Consider the following 21,298-nt stretch of genomic DNA (forward strand, 5'->3'; position numbering starts at 1 on the left):
CCCCCTCCCCCACACTCTAAGTGCCCCTTCCGCCACACAACGATAATCGTCATCTCCCTCGATGCGTTCCCTTTCTTTCACGCTGCGAGCCCGGTACTTTCCAGTAACGAACGGCACGCGCGTAACCAGCATGATAGCATTGCCGACAGGAAATGTCATGCTGATAACGCGCGTGCCGTTCGTTACTGGAAAGTACCGGGCTCGCAGCCTTAAAGAAAGGAAACGCATCAAGGCAGATGACGATTATCGCTGTGTGGCAGAAGGTGCACTTAGAGTGCATCGTTTGGTGCGTAAGAACTGAGAACTGCAGCTCACACACAGCTACAGCTGCGCATAACTGTCGTTCCGTTGCCGTGCGTCCAATTTTCTTCACTTGTCCCTATGAAACTTCAAGCATTCCCACATCCCCTATCGACGTCCCCAAAGCGAGATAGCTGCTAGCCGGCTACCGAGGAGGTTTAGAAAACCAATTCTGGAGTGGAGATGGCGCCCTCAAATTGAAGCCGGCCAGTGCCATCTTACTAAGGGAATTGATTAACGTTAGGATTTGGCGGAGTGGTGCAAGCGTTTTCTTTTCGCTTTCAGCGGTTTTGAAACGGCCAATTTTGCCATCCAGATGATTCTTGATGTGTCTGTCTCTGTCACTCATTTTAGGATCAAAACTGAACGTCTTGACAACTCGTTACGGGAGAACGCGATATGACGACTAAGCCATTGGCAATATTCTAGGCCAAAACAACAAGCTTTTATTTTCCAGTCACTCCAGAATTTATAACCACAGAGCAAGAGCAGCTGCACTGCCACTATTCTCCGCCTAGTTCAGCATGCTTTTAACGATGAACTAAGGGAAAGCGCTGGCATCACCTCTGCTGGTAAGAATCTGCGGGAGTTGCCACTCCAAAATTTTTCGTAAAACCTCCTTGGCTGATACAACCCTAAAAAATGCCGCCGGCGTGTGTGCCGATGATAGGTGTTCTGCAACATACTGCCGTAGATCGTCAGGGGATGCAACAAGTGTCATTGGACGAACGCACGCCCCAACTCGGCCAAATCTCATCGACTTCCTGCTCGTGCTCTTTTTTTTTTCTTCCTTGCCTGCCGCTCACTACTTGAAACGCTCCTAAAGCGAAATGTCGCATAACACAGTGCGGCATACCTCTTTAGCTCTAGCTCATATGCCAATACGATTAACTCAAAGTAACAGGGCAGCGAGATGCGAGGCCAGACTGCAGAGGCAATGCGCTGCCAATTCGACTTCGGAAAATTCAGCTATAGTGCAGTCATTCTATTATGGTATTCACCATGCACTATTGCACTTTTGAAGACTGTTTTTATTATAGCACCTCCCACCAGGAGTCTTACCCATGTTTGTAGGCATGGCTGTTTCAGTGTCGCCTAGTGGCAGCAAAGCCAAAACCAAAGCTACAACAAGGATATTGCCCCATTCACATTTGCAACCATTAACCAGTCAAAAACAAAAACAAACAAAAGTCTAGTTGATGTAAGCTGAGAATGGCCCAACACTTCTGTTCTCAAGTGATCGCTTTGCCCAGTTTCAATGAAGCACTGCTCACATCAGCACCGTGGTCAATGCAAGAGCTGACCAGCAGTGGTCTTCATTTAGCTTTTAGTAAAGCATATGCAACTAACTGTATTTACACAAATGTGACTTGGCAATTGCGTTTCTGTAGCAGCAGTACATGGCCTTCATTCTCTGTATGCAAAAGCATGCATCGGGAAGGATTTTGTGCTCTGGACCCGCTCTTGGTAGTAGTCGAGGTTCCTAATATCCTGTACCATGCTTGGCATTGCCAAGGTGTCAGACCTTATGTACATGCGGAAGGTCATCAGGAAGCCAAGTGTTACACCACTGCAAAGGAAGCAAGATGGAGCAAAGGGAATCGAAGCACATACCACAGGCTCGGATGAACAAACAGAGGCTTACAGTGACAACTCTTACTGCAGACAATGAGAATAGGGCCAGGATAATGTAAATATTCTATTCCAATTCCTTTCAGACACTGTCAGTAGTCCAAGGGCCCTGCACCTACATTATCATCAGGCCAGTTGCGAGCAGTAGACAACAGAAAAGGAACAGAATCTTCAGAAAGGTGTGCCTACATTATATATCAACCTAGGGTACTATAACCTCCTAACAAAGAGACAGGCTGTATACAAAGACACATTCATGTTTACTTTGATGCTTTATTTTCAAGGTGACACTATGTTACACTGAGCATATTCTAAACCGGTACATTTAGTTGCATTCTTTCTAAAACAACCTGCATTCACAAAGACAATCCTTAGAGTACTCTGAACGACTCTAGCAAGTGAAAGCAAGTAATAAATGTTGCACGGTAAAACAGGTGTTAGAGCTGCTCAGTCATGTAAAATATTGAGACACTTCAAAGCAGCTCTATAGTGCCATGCTTGTTTGCTTGCCAAGTAAATAGTGAAATTAAACAAAAAGTAATAAAAAGCTCCTGCTCAATGATATGTCACACCACAATTCCTCACAACAAATGCCAAATAATGCAAAAGTAACCACATAAGTGAACAACGACACCACTGTTGCATATGCCCCAAAAGCATAAACGTGCAAGTGAGAGATCACAAGAGAAAATTGCAAGATGCTGGTGTCTCAATAAGAAGGCTTCACAAAAAGCACCCGTGAGAGTTCGGCACCAAAAACAGCTTTTTTTTATGAGCATATGCATAGGAATGCCAACAGAAGATGCAAGAGCTTTCAAATGTTTTCTGTCAGCTGATGATTAAGCATTCTAACAAGAAACTACTTATTGAAGAACAGTCCATAGACTGCCACCTTTTGCATGTCATACGAGATAACACTAATTAAAAACATGTTTGCAAGTTTTCTGGTACCCCGCATGTTCACACACGTCTTTAGTTCTGCGGTTCTTACAATTTTAAATTCAAATTTCTTGCTTGCTAGTTCTTTTGTTTCAGAATGTCAGCATCTAAGCCAATGTTCGCATACTATGCAGAAAAAAAGGTTGGACTACAGAGTTTACTTATTAGGTGAGAATGAAGTACTGCCAAAGAAGATGTGTTACTATTTTTCAAAATATTGTAAGCAATAAACAGACACTACATATCAAAGTGCTAAACACAAAAAAATAAATGTGCAGCACATCCATTCTGAGGACTTTAAAGACCGGCAAGTGGATACTGGCCGACATATGGACGTTTTCAGTAGTGGCTGGTCAATGACCTGAGGTAGCTAGACATTTCCCCCAACTTCCAGAGAACACGGATTATTTACAGAGAATCAGCAACAGCAGTCACAATGTCACTGAACTGTTCAGCCTTGGACAAGCATTGCACGAACACATCCATGCGCTCTCGAAAGTATAACTTTTTCTTAAGTAATACCAGCAAAACAGAGGAAATGACGAGTCGGGTCAACAGCAACACAGTGCTTGGAAGCAAGATAACTTCAGCCTTTGCCTTTCAGCCAATTGAAGAACTATGTACATCACATGTGACCAGCAAGGGCCAAAGAGTGCATGGTGACTGCAGAAGACACATGCGTACACAGTCGCACAACGACCAGCAGTACTGCTAAGTGACAGGGAAGACATTCTTCCCTGTTCAGTACATACTCAAAATCGTGTCGCTTAAGCAAATGGCTTTCCGATATGGCTATTGTGCCTTAGTTACCGCAACTGTCGAATGCAACTTTTATGCTCCTTCTCACCAATTCTTAACAGTGAAGTGAAAGCTACAGCTCACAGCAGCCAAAGAAAACAGAGACGCGGAAGAAAGGAGTCTTCACTCCCTGTGCAATGCCGACTGAATTTAACCTTCATGGAACAATTTACAGAGCAAAATGCGCGAGCCCTCCTCCCTTCTCTAAAATGAACTGCCGGCTCTCACCAGCAATTGGCTGACATGAGCTATAGTCTTCACTGCACTGCACGCAATCACTGAGATGGAATATAGTTTTTCTGCAGAACTTGTGAGCACATAACAAATTTTCTTCACAGATAGAGGAAATCAGGGTGCTAAGCACTTAAAAGACTGAGAAGAAGAGAAGCAGATTTACTACGACCACTAATTCATGGTCAGTTTCACGACATACTTGCTCCAGTAATAAGTACAGGGTGTGCCTCGTAGTCATTAATGTTACACAACAGTTGCAAAGCCAGATATGCCATTACCAAACTGAAAAGAAACAAGCAGTAAAGTCACGGAGTGCCTTTTAACGCAGCTCGTATCTATGCCTGGGCCATCTTGTAAATGGTGTTTCACAGAATAAATCTATCTAGTGCGAGTACACGACCTCCTCTGCTTTTGTTCAACAGTTTGATAAATGGAGATGACTTATGACAAAATTTGTATGATTGCGAACAATGAACAGGCATAAAGGAAATGAGGAAATTTCCTGCATTGCCAAAGACCATCACAAAATTCTCGCCCAACAAAACCAAAATGAACTTTGCTAACAGACAGCCATGCATGACTAACTGACAGCTGTACACAAAGAACAGCATAAAAAACAAAAGAAAAGCAGTTTTCATAATATAATACCCAAATACAGCAATGCCCTTCATCACTAGTTCAGTACAATGCCTTACAAAGCGCCACACCATTCAGTTGGCCAAGGGTACCAACAATGCAACACATACAACACACATACACAGAAAAACCAGCATATCAATAAAGAAACAACAAAATTAAGCGACACACACCTTGGGTCAAGAGAGAGAGAGAGAAACTTGCTTCTACTACAGCCATTCAGGCTGTCCGCTATGAAAAGACGACACCGATCAGCTGAGGTAGCAGAAGACTTTGGCGCCCCATCACTGGGCACACAACAGTTTTTTTCTTTTTAAATGCAGCTCAGCGCTGGATTCTCTGCAGTTTATTTATTTACACTGTGTACACCTTCAAGACAACGTGGAACAGTATTTTTACACAATCCAGGCCCGCAAAGGAGATGGGGCCACAAGTAGCTGGATACAACATTTTTTTTTTTTCTTGCCTTACGGCTGCATAGTGGATTTCTGGAGAAACTAGTCATTTGTCGGAGCGTGACACCGCCAGCACCGGAGCGTAAGCTTCTATGCCATTAGTATCGCCCAGTCTTATAACATGCAGTGACAGGCAAAATAACCGAGGTCAGTGTATACTACAAGATGAAGGTCAATTTGCAAGCGGAAAGACTATCATAGTGCCAATGCCATTAAGAAAAATAATTTAAAAAGAAAACCTAAAGGCGAGGGCTAAGCCGAGCAACCAGTCATGCTGTACTAGTGTGCAACTTCTTTTGGCCAGGAAGCTGAAACTACTGGTCAGAACTTCCTGTAAATGTATAGTCGGCAAAAGAAATTTACGGGATGTGGGCTTCTCAACAGGTGTGAATTGTGGCTCTGCTAAGGCATCACATTCATAATTTCTTTTATCACTGCGTAGGCTGCAAAAACTACTACAGGTTGAAACTTCGAATTCAAGGCTATGTGAACAGGATTTTTGAGAATTCGGCCTCTTCGCGAATCCATGGTTCCATAAGCTTTTGCGACTGGCTGTACAGCAGTCCGAGTTTTTGTTCTAACAACTGTAAAGAAAAAAAAAAACACTTTAACATCCCGAAATGAACAGCGAGTCACGAGAGGCATCTTAATGGAAGGGTCCATATTAATTTCATCTGTCTCCGTTTCTATAATGTGCAGCCAAAGCATGCTACACGAGTGTTCTTGTATCTTACCTCCATCTCACAGGTGCAAAAATACATTCCTTTCAGGTGCCTTTTGATTTCTGGGAATAGCCAGAAGTTGCATGGGGCCATGTCTGAAGAATGGGCTTGATGAACCACCGAAATTCTGCTGTGTATGAGAAATTACACTCATATAACCTGCACGAACAGAGGCATTACTCTGTTCTGGTTGCCAGGTCTCCGAGCGCTACTAGCAAAATCTAGCGGACAAATTTTGCAGCTACCCGCTTCATACGCAAATCGCATTTAACATGTAATTCACAGCATCTCTGTTGCTATCTAAAGATGAGCAATTTATCTCACTCTTGACCGACATTCTCTCTTTATCCATGTTTGCAGTCTATTAACAGTTGCATTATTATGACTTGCTGATGACTGCCTACAGCGTGGTGCTGTCTCCACAGACATTTGGCGATTCTTGATGCAGGTGTATCCCATTTTCATCTGCTTCATGCCCATATCATTGTTGCCAAAGGGTTTTTGAATGTTTGAAATTGCTTCTTATTGGGTATCGCCAAACTATGTACACAACTCTGCTGGAGTCTTCGTACAATTTGCTGTGCAATTGTTGCCCATTTAGAATCGCCACAAACCCAGATGACGGTACAGCACAACAGCAGACAGAAGTGATGCTCACCCCATCGGCAGGCTAAACACATCACAGACCCTCCTTCCATGATGCAAAGTGTTGCCAACCTGCACTCTGTAGTTTTCCCTAAAGTAAAAAAAAAACATTGGATACTTTTTAGGCAGATCTCGTATGTATGCTGGTGGCGACCTATTGTTGTAACTTTTGTTGTTCCACCATAGTGCTCTCTGATAGATGCACTAAAACAGATTAAAGAAGGAAATCTGCATTCTGGAACTATGTAGAAATTATGGACACCTCCCATGGGATTTTACCTGTCTCTTTAAACTAGCTGAGCAACTGGCAGTTCCGTTTTTGTCAGCAGTCATTTCGTTCAAGCTGTCAAAACAAGAATGTCCAGTATCACTTGTAATTTATTTGGGTTTGCCCTGTCTGACTGCAGTAACGTGGCGACAGCTCTGGCAGCACTCATGGAAATGGGCAACAACAAACAGGCAACAACAGCATGGCAATGGCAGGACTTGCCTGGTCTGCGAGCATGAACATCTGGTACTGACTGTGACAGTACACATCACCAGGGGAATGAAACGGATGATGGAGTGTATCTCAAATCCAAATTGAAAGCAACTTTCTTTGTATGCGCTGAAATTTCTCTTACTCGCCGCAGTGTCTCAGCGGCTATGCTGTTCTGCCTCTGAGCACAAGGTCGTGGGTTGGACTCCCAGCGCATGAGGCTGCATTCCAAAGGGAGGTGAAATGCAAATAGGTTTGAGTAGAACTAGATTTAGGTGCGCGTTAAGAGAGCTGCAGGTGCTCACAAATATTCCACCGGTGTCTACTGTGACGCCGCACATAGATGAACAATAGATTTGGGATGCAAAACAACGGAAATTACTAAAACTTTTGCGTTGACTGAGTGCGATCATGTGAGCCAAATTTAGTCACTCTTAGGGAGATTTGGAAAGCCCCTTTAAGAATTTCTGCTTTACTTTACATTTGGCATACGTTAACTGTGAACGGGTACCCGCTGCATTCGCGGTACAGTGTCAAAGCTTTAGAGGCCACAGAAGCTTCAAGGAGGCAGGACACCTATGGCAGACAAAAGTGTGACCTTAAACACAAGCCAAATAAGTGCGCCACAACTCGCCTTTAAAACAGGCACGCTCCTAACTGCAAGCCATGGAACACTCGCTTTTAGAGAAGTACCACACTCTCTGCCCATTGCACAGAGATCAAACTCAGTGAGAAACCCTGTTTCCATGCAAGCTTGTGATAATTGCAGGTTGAAGCATTGCTTGATGAGTATCTTTAGCGTGTGCACAACCTCACAAAAAAATAAAAGGCTACGCAAATATCCCTTTGCGTGGCACAATCTCAAACCTCTACGCATGAGCCACTTCATACAGTGCAACTAGACAAAGGTCAAGCAACACTGTTAAAACTGAATTCAAGGGCCTATGCAGAGCCCCTGCAACAAAGAGAAAGACAATTAAGCCAGCCAAGGTTTACCGATTCCACAGTAGGAATACTGTAACAGTTATGAATAAGAAAGTGTTCAATATGATCAATCACCTTCACCGGCATACGCAAAAAAAAAAAAAATCACAACTCAGTACTACACTACATAACAAGGTCATTAATGAATGCACATCATGACCAGCCTTTACTGTGTAAATATAAAGGCATGGGCACGGACAATGAAATTCCCATTTGATTATGAGAATAAAGCTGCACCTCTACAAACTTCCCAATTAAGTCTGTAAGACTATAACAGTGGCAGCAGCCTCACTGCTTGCTTGAACTTTAGACACTTTGGATTTGCTTTCGCAAACAGGCCTTATCATTGGGAGCCCAGAGGCACGAAGAAATTAAAAATGCCGAGTGCTTGAAGCTCTGCAATGATCATTGTGGCAACTACACAGCAGCCAAATTCTTCAGCATCTTTACATTACAGTGCCACCGAGCTGAGAGACACAAAAGCCAGTAGTGTGGAACCACATACATACTGATGAAGATGGTTTCACCCCAACAAAGTACTCTGATTACAATCATGCAGCTGACTCCTGTTCATTTGACTCCAACAAAACATTCAAACCATCCAATATTTCAAGGGTCAGTAAAGAGCAACACTAAGTATGTTTATGCTGGTGAATTCTTTCTCGAAAACCCTTTTCGAGTTTATTTGGCAGAAAAAGGTTGGTTTTTAGTAGAGAAAAAGAAAGGAAAAGTGAAAAGTTTAGTTTTTTTTTGCATTAGTTCCTTGCATGTAATGTCTAACCATGCAGAATTTTACTTCCTATAACAAGTTTCACTTCGTGTTTGCACTGGTTCAGGTAATTTTGTCTGAAGCCTCTCCTGTGTCATGTCTAATCACAACTATATCACGAAACAGATAGTGAAGCCAGAAAAAGCACAGTGGACATTAATTTTCATGTCTGATAAAAATGTTGAAACCATACAAAGAAGGGAGATGAAACTAGATGAAAAGATAACTTGCCGCATGTGCGCCCTGAGCCCATATAATGCACATTACACTTGCGGTGCTTTACAAATTAGCTACCTCAGTGCCATCTTTCCATCAACTTCCGTGGGCATTCATGCATATGTCCAAGATTAACTCCGGGATTCTTAGACAGCACCACTCAGAACCAACGCCGGTGTGTGTGATGTAATCACAGACACACAAAAGAAACGCGGAAAAAGGTGCAAAGGTGTGAACCGAAATCACCTCAGGCAACAGCCGTCACTCAGCCAAGTGCATGCTAGGTGATGCCACTATACCATGCTGCACAAACGCGAAGGCTTCACCAGGATGCATAGTTGCTGCACTTGTTCCTTTAAAGTGAACCTGAAATGGCAACAGATTAGCTAGGAAGACCTGAACTTGCAAACACAAGTCCTTTCAGTCAAGAGTTTTATGTGAAGAGCCTTTAATCATTGTACTGAAAAAATAAAACTCACCAGGTTAAGTTATTGGTTCTCTTAGAATGCAATGAAATCTTGGTTTTTTGAAAAACTATTAAACATAATTTCAAATATGTACTGTCCACATCTGATGAGATCGGTGAGACCCATGTTCCTGGTACTCCAGAAGTATATTTGCCAGTCTAGTTCGACTGAGTGTTCCCTTTACTGTCCCTTTAAATTAAGGAAGTGTGGGAGTCCTCTAGGACTTTTGAGACGTGGTCAAATAGAAACGACCGATGTCAACTAAACAAGTGTCGAATTTACTAAAAGAGAACTGCACAGTTCATTTTGTGGCATAAATAACAGCCGCACACTATCACCATTTCGATACTCAAAACCCATTTCGACTCACCAAAGTCCAACTGCTGGGGCATGGCAACAATCATCAGTCTGGGCAGCCCACAGCTCGTCATACAGGTGTAGTGCCTTCCTACTGACATCAATAAATCTCAACAACTTCAGTGAAGACAGTGTTCAACGACCATAGCTAACGCTAGAGCAACACTGGTTGAAGATTGCAATGATCCAGCAAGCTTGCTTATAACATAAAGGTGGCATTTATGCCTACATGGACACAGAAGCTAAACATATAAGATGGCATTCATGCCTACACCTTGACTGGTACAGACAAAATTATACAAGGTTGCACCCGTGCTGGCTACAGCTAGCACATGCATACATTACTCTGACACAACAAAGTGAATGTAGTGTTTATAATAAAAAATGAGCATTTTCAGCTATTGTCATTTCAATAGCAGCACAACAAACTAAAGCAAGTGCGAAGTGATCGCGCACCCAACTGCAAATGCAACGCTTTTAAAATCATGCAGCACTTTTTTAGACATTAGCCGAAACCCTTTTGAGCAATATTTAAAGAAAGAAACCAAGAGTGATACTCTTGATGAGTCATTGTACACCGACTGTAAGAGCTATGTGGGGTGTCACAACATGCTTTAAAGAAGAAACAAATTGCACAGAAGATATGATGAAATGTAGGACAGCAGACAACACTGCGCTGGCCATCCGAAACTTTGTTCTATCTTCTGTGCTGTTCATTCCCTCTTTAGTACGCACCTACTTCACCACTTCAGCGCTTTTTCAACATGGATTACCTCTTCACATAAGCAAAACAGGAACGAGGTGAAAGACGGAGCCAACGGTTCGACAAGTCCACTTGTTGAAACGTTGGCTCCGGTTTTTACTTTGTTCTTATTTTGCTCATCGTCTCTCATTTTTATCTCCCGCCTTCCCCTTGTTCTCCTCACATAAGTCACTCGGGCTCTAAAGTGGCTGGGCAAAGACTGTCAGCCTAAAACAAAAAATCCAAACTGATATCAGAGCAGCCAAAACCTCAAACGGGTGAAAAAGAAATGAGCAAGAAACAAGAGGGGGGAGGGGGAGCATTTGAAAAGCAAGAGATAAAATAGCTGTATGTCTTGCAACCTTCTTCAGGTACATGAAAAACGAATATTGAGGCTGTAGCACTCAACGAGAGCAGTAACATGTGCACGTCTTCTTCCGTGGGTGTGGGATGCAACACACACACATCAACCATTACTTCATGCACCTTTGTTTCTTTCCAGACCAATGCTCATGGAAGCCCAGCACACCTCACTGGAAGCGCTTTCACACAGTGCAGCTGCAGATGTCCTCTACCCAACAAACCACTGCCCCAGAGTTTTGTCAGCATATTGTTTTAGGTTGTCTGCATGCATATCGCCGCTTATGCAACATTGAGGATGCAGCTGGGTGCAGCAGTGACTGTGGCGGCATCTGGTGTTGCAAAGTTCCACTAAAGCATGTGAAACTATTATCACTAATGACGCCTTCAGATGGTCGCTGTGGTCCCCCAAATCTGAGCAGACCGATTCTGGAAGCACTCTGTGTCCAAGTTAGAGATATAATGTGCCAACTGAACAGCTGCATTTTGGAGCAGGAAGAGGGAAGGAAGCGAAAGCTGAGGGGAACATAGCCAGCTAGCGCCACCATAGGCTGTGTTTAGATGTGAAATATCTAAACACAGCCTCTCAGCTTCTCAGCCCTTTGATTTGGAGTTGGGCAAAAGAAAAAGGACTATGCAAGTGCAGCCGGAGCACCCCTTTTCGACCATCTGAGAAAGAACGTCCCTTAGGAGTGCTTTAGAGTGCTTGAAAACAATGATCTGAAGATGCCATCAGTACAAAGGCATTGGTGGTAACAAATCTTCATGGATTTGTTACTGGCTGCATGTTTTTCAACACGAAAACATTCGTAACGTGCTCTGGTTGAACACACTATCCCGAACTGTCACCGTCAGCACTGCTGCTTTCACCTGCACCACCAGTATACTGTAAACAAAAATATGTATACTGACAAGCTAAAGCTTTCTAATGGCGCCGTATGCTCAAAGATGTCCTCTGGACAATGAAGGAGCCCCCCCCCCCGCCTTTCACAAATAAGAAAGAAAAATAAACGTGTGTACATTGACACACATGACGCAAAGATGTTTTCCTAGGAGCATGCACTTTTCATGCCATTTCGCTATCAATAAAGCATGCATAATAGCTCAACGCCTGGTGCCATTTGGCCTCTTCATGCTTAGAGAACCGCATAGCCATTGAATATGTAAGTATATGTAGGTGGTGTCTGTGTGTTAGTTTCAGCTATAAACTTCAGACCACCCATCTTGAAAATAATAAGCTTTATAATCAATATGAATCTTTCTGATGGCGTTACAGAGCCAGTTTCTGCTTAGTATGTAACAAATCAAATCATTATCGCTACAAAACAAATGTAGTCAATTCGCAAAAATTGAAGCTCCCAAGGAACTATAGATTCTTGTCTGAATTACCTGATGACCACAATATTCAAGCGGAATGAAAAGCAACTTTAAACCTGAATAAATGTTTTTATATAGATAGGCACCTAGGTGCAAAGCGATTTTTTGCCTGCTTCTGCACAACTCTTAATGAGTTATGGAAGTGCCCCCAAAGGGCAGTCCAGAAGTGTTTTTACGTTGTGCGACCATCAGAACGCGGCCACTGCGGCCAGGAGTTGAAACCAGGACCAATTCATGCAGAATGCCACAGCCTATGGGACATCACTGCTTTGTGAAATCAGGTGGATACATAACTTAAGAATACTTTATGAAGAAGGAACGATTAGAGAAAATCTCACTGAATGCTTCATCCAGAACATCAGGACCACTAACATGATTCAGGGCGTGGTGCAATTTTGCAGTAGCTCCTGTAAACACATCTGGAATATCAACTGCTGGCACACTGACTAGCCGCACCTTATAAACGTGCGTTCATCACCTCTTTTTTGGGCCACCATATACTACTCTAGTTGTCCAAATGTTTGAATGAATAAAATCACTCCTTCAAATAAGTCTTAATTATCAGGAACTTTGAATTATTTTGAGTTTGAACAATCACAAACTGATCGTACTTGCATGTCACCGGATCTCCCAACAAGAGTTTATGAAGAAACGTTACCGCTATAAGAAAATAGAGTTGCAACACAGGCTTAGTGGCTATGACATATTTCCACTGGTTTAATTCCCACCTATAGTAGCTGCATTCTGACGGCAAAAGAACACAAAACTGTCCATGTAAGGAGATTTCTGAAAAGATCAATGATGCCAAAGTGGCCACAATTATCCAGATGCCCACTATAATCGTGCTCTGAGCATAGGTGTAGATATCCGATTCAATACCAGAAAGAAACAATACGATATTAAATGGCCTGTTAGTTTAGCATATTGTGGCTGATATTGCTGCGTGCACACCAAGTGCAATATATAATTGATATGGGCTACGAATCTAAAATATAGAGCTTGAATATTCCGGTCCTCTAGTAATGGTCTAGTTATAGTAATAAGTCTAGTAATATTTACAATTTTGCACTACCATGTGGCTGCAGAGAACAAGCACGCACTGCTGCATACTTGCATCTAGGTTAGACAACTGCAGGCTGTGGAGTGGCCACAAGTGTTCCTCAGAAGCTGAACTAAGATGGGTCTACTTCTAAGGACAGCAGAAAGACGCAGCAACTGAGGCATTGACGCACAGTCTGCAAAAATTCATAAAATGGTGCCTCCCTTACTGACCCCAACCCTGCGACCAAGGAATACACCAGGTGTACTTCACTAGCCAAGTGAATGAGTGTTTTCAGGATCTTTTGTCGGATGCCCTGACCAGCAAACAAAAGAAAAAGCACAGCCGATCATTAAACAGGCCTTGCAAGCTGCTCTGAGTGAAGGCACTTACAGCGGACAGCATTACTGCACTGCTACTGGCCTCGCGTAGAATGTGATGCTTGGTGGGTGCAACAAGCCCTTGCCCTCGTCACAAGTGACCCGATTCAGACCATGTGGTTTCGCATGTGACAGCTGAGGGCATTTTTGAGGGAGAACCGCATGCCACACACCTGGCAGCGGTGAGGTTTCTCACCAGTGTGCGTGCGCATGTGGCAGTTCTTGTTGGACAGGTCCGAGAAGCGCTTGAGGCACACCTCACACTGGTAGGGCTTCTCGCCTGTGTGGATACGCACGTGGCGCCGCAGTGTGGATGAGCACGAGAAATCCTTTTTGCAGTACTCGCAGCAGTGCTGCCTGGTGCGGCCATGCGATTTCTTGTGGCTCCGCAGCTCCGTCACCGAGGGCAGCACCTTCTGGCAGATGTTGCACTGGTGAATGCGGGGGCTGGCATGAATCACCAGATGGCGCCGCAACTTATACGGCTGCGAGAAGCCCTTCTGGCAAATTGGGCACTGGTGAGCAGACGATGGAGTGTTGCCGGACGACTCGGGAGACTCAGCAGCCTCCGGTTCCGCAGGCCCCATGTCTGGAGCATGAAGCATGCTCTGGAAGGAAGCCTGGAACACTGGCGAAACCACGGGCACATCCAAGCGCTTGGGCACGGGCTCTGGCTCCGGAGGTCTTGAAGTGGCCTCTTGCCGGCGGTGGACTAGCAGGTGGGCACGGAGGTAGCGAGCCTGCAAGAAGGTTTTGTGGCAGATGTCACACCGGTGCGGTTTTGCCTCGTGGTGCTGCAGCCGGTGCAGCTTCAAAGAGCCCTTGCGTGTGAAGTTCTTGCCGCAGATGTCACAGTTGTGAAGCCTGCGACCAGTGTGGATGTACATGTGGGCCGTGAGGTGGCTCACCTTGGTGAACTGCCAGCCGCAAACTCGGCAGATGTAGAGGCCAGCTTCCATCAGCATATCTTCATCCTCGTGACCATTGGGAGAGGCACGCAACACGGGCGACAGCAGGCTTGCACCGTTCTGGTAAGGTAGCGGTGCACCAAGGTGTGGGTACATGTAGAACTTGAAGTAGCTGTCAAGAAGTGATGGGCCACCTGGTGTCAGGAGGTTGCCAAATGCATGTGGCTGCAGAGAAGGCTGCTGATTGTATCCAGTTGACCTGTCCTGCTCTCCGAGCCTGCTCAAGCCATTACCGGCTTTCATTTCCCGGGGGCAGTCCAGTGAGCCCTTGCCCACCTGGACAGGTACTTTCATTTTGAGGTCTAAGGGCATGTCGTTCTCGTCCTGGTACCGAGTTCTCCGCCTTCCCGCGGTCTTCCGGAAGAACATGTGGAAAAGGTGCTTGCCTTCCTTGTGAGTTTTGCAGTGGTGCTTGAGGGCCTGCTTCCAGACGAAGCCCTCGCCGCAGAATGAACAGCGGTGGATGCTCTTGAGCATGTGGTACACCTGGTGCCTCAGGTACTCGGAGAAGTGGTCAAGTGCCATCGTACATCGACCGCACTTGTACGGCGGCTCCCGGCGGTGAGCCGCCATGTGCTCGAGCAGTGTTTCAGGCAGGGCATACCGGCGACCGCAGTTCTCGCAGCAGTACGGCTTGACACCGGTGTGTATGAGCAAATGTCGGTAGAGGATGCCCCGTGCCCGTGTCTCGTACGGGCATAGGGGACAAACGTATTGCAGGGTCATCCTGGCTGCGCTGCGTGCAGCCTACGGGTAGTTCCTGCACGTAAAAGAAAATTTAATTGGAAATGTCAGGCGCTGTAAGGCAACCAAAGCAAATGTTAACGCTTCTAAATCTGCGACCTAATGTAACCGTAACGATGTGCACAGACACTTCCGAGCGACCGAAGTTCATAGCGACTGCGTTGAAAGGACGTGCGCTCGGAACTTCATAGAACCGATGAGCGCAAGTCGTAAGGAATGCGTACAGACTAAATCACCTCGCTTAGCTGGTCACTGCAGCACTTACCTGACCGAAACTGGACGGCAACGCACGAATCGACGGGAGCAGCTTCGCGTAGTCAAATTTCACACGAGAAATGCACGCTTAGGGCTTATTTCTCGGCATGCCATTCGCATATTTGACACGAATTAAAGAAGAAAACCGAATTTCACGAAGCGTAACGCACGTTAAAGCATCGCGCACGATAAGGAATCAACGCCGCCGCGAAACTACAGCAAGCGCTCTTTCCTGCTGGCTATCGATAGGCACGGGCCAACGCGGGCGCAAAATGGACATTCGCACCTGCGCCTCCGTTCAGCATGACTGCTTTTCGAGGCAAAGTGCTAACACCGAACACAAGCGTAAGCAAAAACGAAACTAAACAATGCCCAGAGCCACAAGTGACACCGGGCGCATATTAATAACACTGCGGAAGCGCTATCATAAACGTCGATTTTAATTTAGGTCGCTAATGACTGACCACATGAACTGACCACAGCGATCCATCCCGTGGCACCGCACAAGGCAACCATAACCCCTCGAAGCAAGCGCACGCAAACGCCCGCCTCCGGCGCCCATTCAAAAATGATGCGCCGCATCCATGTTTTCATAGCGATATACGACCGCATGCAATCCAGAAACACAAATTTGGGCGAGAGAACAAAGAGGGTATTTTTTTTAGCCTGAGTTTTTTTTTTTACGCCTACAGCCGTGCCTCGCACTCGACTGTAGGGCACAGCAAGCACCTCTAATTACAAGCGTCACACACAAGCCATGCCATCCAAGCAAACAACGAGCGCATGCCGAGCATCTGTTTCAAGCCCTCTAATATCAATACAACGAAATGCGAATCTCATCTACTTATGTACACTTACGAGTCAAAAATATATTGCTTGCTGCGATGACGATTGGACTGGTGGCATTCTGTGCCGACGGAAAGACAATACGTAGAGCTAGCTTAATTTATCGCAAGCATTTACCAATTCAAAGAAGCATTAAAATTATAGTACTCTGAAACAGAGTTTGCAGAAATCTCGTCACAAAATGTGGAGCTGAAGGCCTCATAGTTTATTATGCGAAACTGTGGCTGGTTGGTGACAGCAGAGTATCGATTTTCTGCGTAGCTTATTTTCGGCGCTTTCCGCGCCCTTCCGCTGCTTCGCTCGCATACGTCCGCGATTGTTGAGATGCTGTCACCGACGTCACCTTCAGGTCTTCGAAAATCTGGGAATCTACGTAGATCGAATGATGAAGCGACAGTCAACTCTATTATCGTTGTAGTGCGCGCGACACGCCTAGCACGGTGCGACACTTTAGCGTTCTGCATTGTATTTATCGGCACTTCTCGATGCGCTCTTGCTACACTCTACATATGCCGCTGCACCACTAAGGCTTTGAGAGCGAGAAATCGCGGTCTATCGCTGTTTCGACATTTTTGTTGGTCGTGCGCCCAACGACATCTCTGTCGCCGCTTTTTATCTTCCTACCCGCTGCACGACGCTAGGCGTCCAGGCTCCAAAAAGGCACGGGCGTCGTCTGCTCGCGCTTGGCTTTTTTCTTCTTTCTTTTCTTTTTTGTCTTTCTTTTTCTCCCTCGGCCGCTCTCTTTTCGCTGCCAAGGTCAGCTTTGCACAGTCCTGTGCCAAAATTACAGGTTAAAATAATGGCATACTTGCGTTTTGGAGCCTCAAGTTGGCGGTTCTGATACTGTAGCCATAGTGCAGCTCGCGGATTTTCTGTAAACATAACTGTGACTTTTATCAGAACGCTTAGCATAGCGTTATGGTTCTGTCGCTTATTTACTGCTCAGCTAGTGCCATTTGAGCGCTCTCTAGCAGTGTGTAGTGACGTGCATGTACTATAGATTACAGGCGCGCGCGTACGTCATACAGTTTCCGACAGGAAACTTAATGCCTAGCATCGGCATGGTATTGAAAACGGACCAATCATTTCGCCCAGCTCTCAAAGCAAGATATCTTGCTTCGCGCCCCAGCTCATCCTCAAATCTTTTTCGTGGTTTAGTGTGCTGCAGCCCTCCCCCTCCTCTCTTTCTAGTCGTCCGCTAGAGTTAGCTCATATGCATCTATTTTTACTATAATTATTTTTAGTTCGGACATATGTTGAGTACAATTGCACGGAGCACATTAGGCCTGTTCAGGTCGACTACCTCAAGAGGCGGATCGACGATACTTGCACAAAATATGGCAGTGTCCCAGTAGCTAATTAAGAGGAAGCTTTAGCTCGGGCCCCACTCCGACGCGGCCTATTCAAACACATGTAAAAGGCAAAAACGCTTGTCTGAGGTAACCCCTGGACCAACTTCAATTAAATTTGTTGCATTTGAGAGAGAAAGTTAAGTTCTAGTGACTGTTGGAAGCAGAATTTCGATTTAGGGCCTGAATTTTGTGAAAAGAATTTTCGTACGTTCGAAAAAAATAGAAGCACGAAGTTTACAAATTAATAGCTCTGCATCAAAAACAGATATCGCGGTTCTGTAAACGGCATCCGGTATATCATTGAAAGCGGCCAACTTCGTTGCGTGATCTTATATCTTACGTGAATTTGTTACGTTGTTTAGAAGAGTTCTGCAAAAGCTGTAGTTCCATATTAAATTTTTCGTTTAGATTCATATGTAACACATGAATTTTGTCCGCGTTAGATGTACTATCATATGCAATTCAAAGAATTGTGGTATCGTGTTTCCTTGCCGAGTTACAGAGTTGTAAACTTGATGGTTTCGTTTCCCGAAAAATTTCAATTTTTTCATATTTTTAATAAAGAATTGACGACCTACATCAAAAAATCGAAACCAACAGTCACTAGATTTGAAATTTTCTTTTAAGTTTAACAAACCTCGTCAAATTTGGCGCAATGGTTGCCGAGAAAAACGAATTCTCCTTTTACATGTATTTAGAAGGACACAAGGTATAATTGTGAAATTGATTTCGATCGAGCAGTAGGGGGAAGTCGTTGCCTGCTTAGGTGAAATTCTTAGGCTAACAGTACTTTCGATATATTCGTTCTTATAGCACACTTGGGTTCCAGTCGGAAGTTTTCCAAAACGCAGTTCGGTACGAACTCCAATGCAGTTATGGCAAGTTTTTCGGGGACGTTTGTCTCATAATGTAATGCTAGTGTGTGGCATTTGTTAGGCAGACATGTGTCGCATGACTTCACTACTGGTCGGCTTCACCTTTCGCGATTGCAACGTGTGCTCTAAGCGAATTTAGATGGTGGTCTTTCTAATTAGACTACCTAAAGATAACGATTTTTCACACAGCTAGTTTTCACTTACTCTAGAAATCTATTTGAAAAGGGGGAACTGTCGAGGCGATCTTTAAAATGTGTTTAATCTATACATACAAAAAGAAGGAACATTCAGCCAGAACTAATCTCAGTATGACTGTCGGCATTAATGCTATGAGCATTGAAGCGATGAAGCGGCACACCGCATACTCCCGTAGCCGAAACGCGTCATGGATGCGCTCCGTAATCTATACGGAGGCGCCACCGCCAAGTCAGCGCTTTAAAAATCGGAGAAGTATAAAAAAAAAGGTTTTCTTTTTACCATTCTGCAAGCCATGCATAGCTTGCCAGGTAGGTAGCCATGGCTACTTACCTGGTCTTTCACTTTTGGAGAACTTGGAGACCTCCCCCCCCCCCCCCCCTTCGTAGCCAAGAAAATGTGTGCCTGGTTAGAAAATAAAGCTTATTTCTTTCTCTGTGTGCCATTGAAGAGAGGCACATATCCAGTGTCGTCAAACACATACACTAGATGGCGTGAAAGAAGATTTTTTTTTTTTTCACGATGCACCAAAAGCCCACACAGGCATTACATCGGCGTGTTTCACTAAATCAATGATGAATGCAGTATGCATTCGTACTGATAATGCATGCTAGAATAAAACAAGAATTTTAAAAAGAAGATTAATAACAGCATATTATTGCGCACTTTAAACTGCATAGTGATCAAGGCGCGGGAGGATACGACGGCTGGCGTGACGTAGTATGCGCCGACAGACGACCTTCAGTGGTAAAACTTGTGAAAATGGGAAACAAGTCCTATCAATCTTCCATTTTTTAGTGAAGGCAGACTCAGAGGTATTTTAATGCTGGTGATGCTATAGACGTTCGAGAAAATTTTTTCGTAATGAAGCGGGCTGTTTTGTTTTTGACTGACTCGAGCTTGTCGATGAAGTACGACTAATGCGGGTTCCAAACCAAAGACCTGTACTCCTTTCTTTAACTTACCAGGGCAGTAGTTAGTGGACTAGTTAGTTGGGTATATTTTAACGCCTTATATAGCCAAGAGTTTTGCGCGAGCTGCGATAGTAATCGTATCGATCTCTTGATTACATGAAATGTTTGAGAATAAATGAATTCTCAGGTGTTTTATTGTGTGCGCGTTAGCAATAACAATGCTGTTCGTTGAGGAATGGGAAGGCTTGGTTTCAGTGACTCTTAAGATATAGCCTTAGTTTTTGAAACCTACATTTTGATTTGCAACTGTTTATACACCAGTCGGCAATTTTCGCGAGGTCAGATTGCTAAGTGACAATGTCAGAAGGGTTATTTATTAGTCTATAAATTATACAATCATCTACATATAGTCTTACTGTATAGATGTGATATTATTGCTGATGTCCTTAATTGACGTATAGTAGGAATATAATCGGTTCCAATACACGCCCTGCGGCATCCCGCCGTTTACTAGGGATCGCGGAAAAGAAAACTCGTTAGCCTTTGCAAATTGATACCGGTTAGCTAAAAAGTTAGCAATCCAGTTCCTAGTTTTACTGCATATATTAAAATAGCGAAATTTCCTTAATAAACAGTTATGAGTTACCTTGTCAAAAGCCTTCGCAAAATCAATAAATACGGTATATATTTTTGATGAGTTGTTAATCGCTTGATATAGGTCGGTGACTAGCTCGAATGACTGCGTCTCGCATGAGCGACCCTGTTGGAACCCGTGTCGGTTGAAGAGAAGATTGTGCTCCGTTAGGTATTTTATAACTTCTGAAGATATAAATTGTTCTGATAGTTTACTAATTCGTACATTGGTCAGTGAAATGAGTTTGTAGTTAGAGACAGATGATGAATCACCTGACTTAAGTTTTGAAATTATTTGAGCTAGTTTCCATCTCTCAGGAACGCATCCCGAATCAACAGATTGTTGAAAAACACGGGCGAAAATGCGACATAGCACTGCTTTCGTTATTTTTAGCAGTTTTGAACAGATTCCCTCTGGACCAGGAGTCCTAGAGCTGTTAGAAAGACGATCAATAGCCTCTTCTGTATGCGCTTCTCGGTGACTATGATGTCGTCATGAAGGAGGTAACAAAACCGAAGTCAAGATTATTGGGAACAGGAAGTGCACTTGTGAAAACAGGACAAAAGAAATAATTTAACGCATTAGCGACCTCTGATGGCGGAAGGAACTGGTTGTCCTTCATTGTGGATCGTGGTGACGGCTCTGGGTTTATTACTTTCAATAATACTTTTGTCGTTGTTGTCAGGTAACATGTTCGAAATATCATGGTTAAGTAAAATATTATTTTGCTTCGGTAATTGAGATTTGCTGTAACTTCGATTGTTCCCGATGGAGCTTCCAGTTGACATCAGATGTCGGCAATATCGCTTTCGAATAAGAGCCTTTTTTCACCATTGGAGAGCGGCAAATGAAACATACCGAGTGACCCAAGATGGCGTGAAAGAGGCGCATACCCCGTGACACAAATTGGTCCGAGAGTTGGATTCGAACCCAGTACCCTCAGCACAGCAGCCCCCGATGTAACTGCCTATCAGATAATTAGACC

The 21,298-nt window shown here is 44.3% G+C and overlaps 1 protein-coding gene across 8 annotated transcripts; it reads right to left on the bottom strand.

Annotated features, from left to right (window-relative positions):
- Window positions 1-1,847: 1,847 nt before the first annotated feature.
- LOC135906879 (zinc finger protein 91-like) lies at window positions 1,848-16,452 on the bottom strand. 8 transcript variants are annotated; one of them, XM_065438515.2, is made up of 3 exons: window positions 15,508-16,319; window positions 13,727-15,258; window positions 1,848-1,870 (listed from the first exon to the last, which is right to left on the bottom strand). In XM_065438515.2, exons 2-3 carry the CDS (start codon window positions 15,222-15,224, stop codon window positions 1,863-1,865), a joined length of 1,506 nt encoding a protein of 501 aa, XP_065294587.2. In that variant the 5' UTR covers window positions 15,225-15,258; window positions 15,508-16,319; the 3' UTR covers window positions 1,848-1,862. The 8 variants fall into 8 exon arrangements, with proteins under 8 accessions (XP_065294587.2, XP_065294588.2, XP_065294586.2 ...); XM_065438516.2 differs by lacking the exon at window positions 1,848-1,870 and having other exon boundaries at window positions 5,577-14,270; window positions 14,439-15,258; XM_065438514.2 differs by lacking the exon at window positions 1,848-1,870 and adding an exon at window positions 5,577-7,060.
- Between the last annotated feature and the right edge of the window lie 4,846 nt (window positions 16,453-21,298).

Source organism: Dermacentor albipictus, chromosome 5 (genome assembly GCF_038994185.2).
Source record: "Dermacentor albipictus isolate Rhodes 1998 colony chromosome 5, USDA_Dalb.pri_finalv2, whole genome shotgun sequence".
Lineage (NCBI taxonomy): Eukaryota > Metazoa > Arthropoda > Arachnida > Ixodida > Ixodidae > Dermacentor > Dermacentor albipictus.

Bases quoted from the DNA above. Each gene is read 5' to 3' on its own strand.
- LOC135906879 (XM_065438511.2), bottom strand. From the start codon at position 15,224: ATGACCCTGCAATACGTTTGTCCCCTATGCCCGTACGAGACACGGGCA.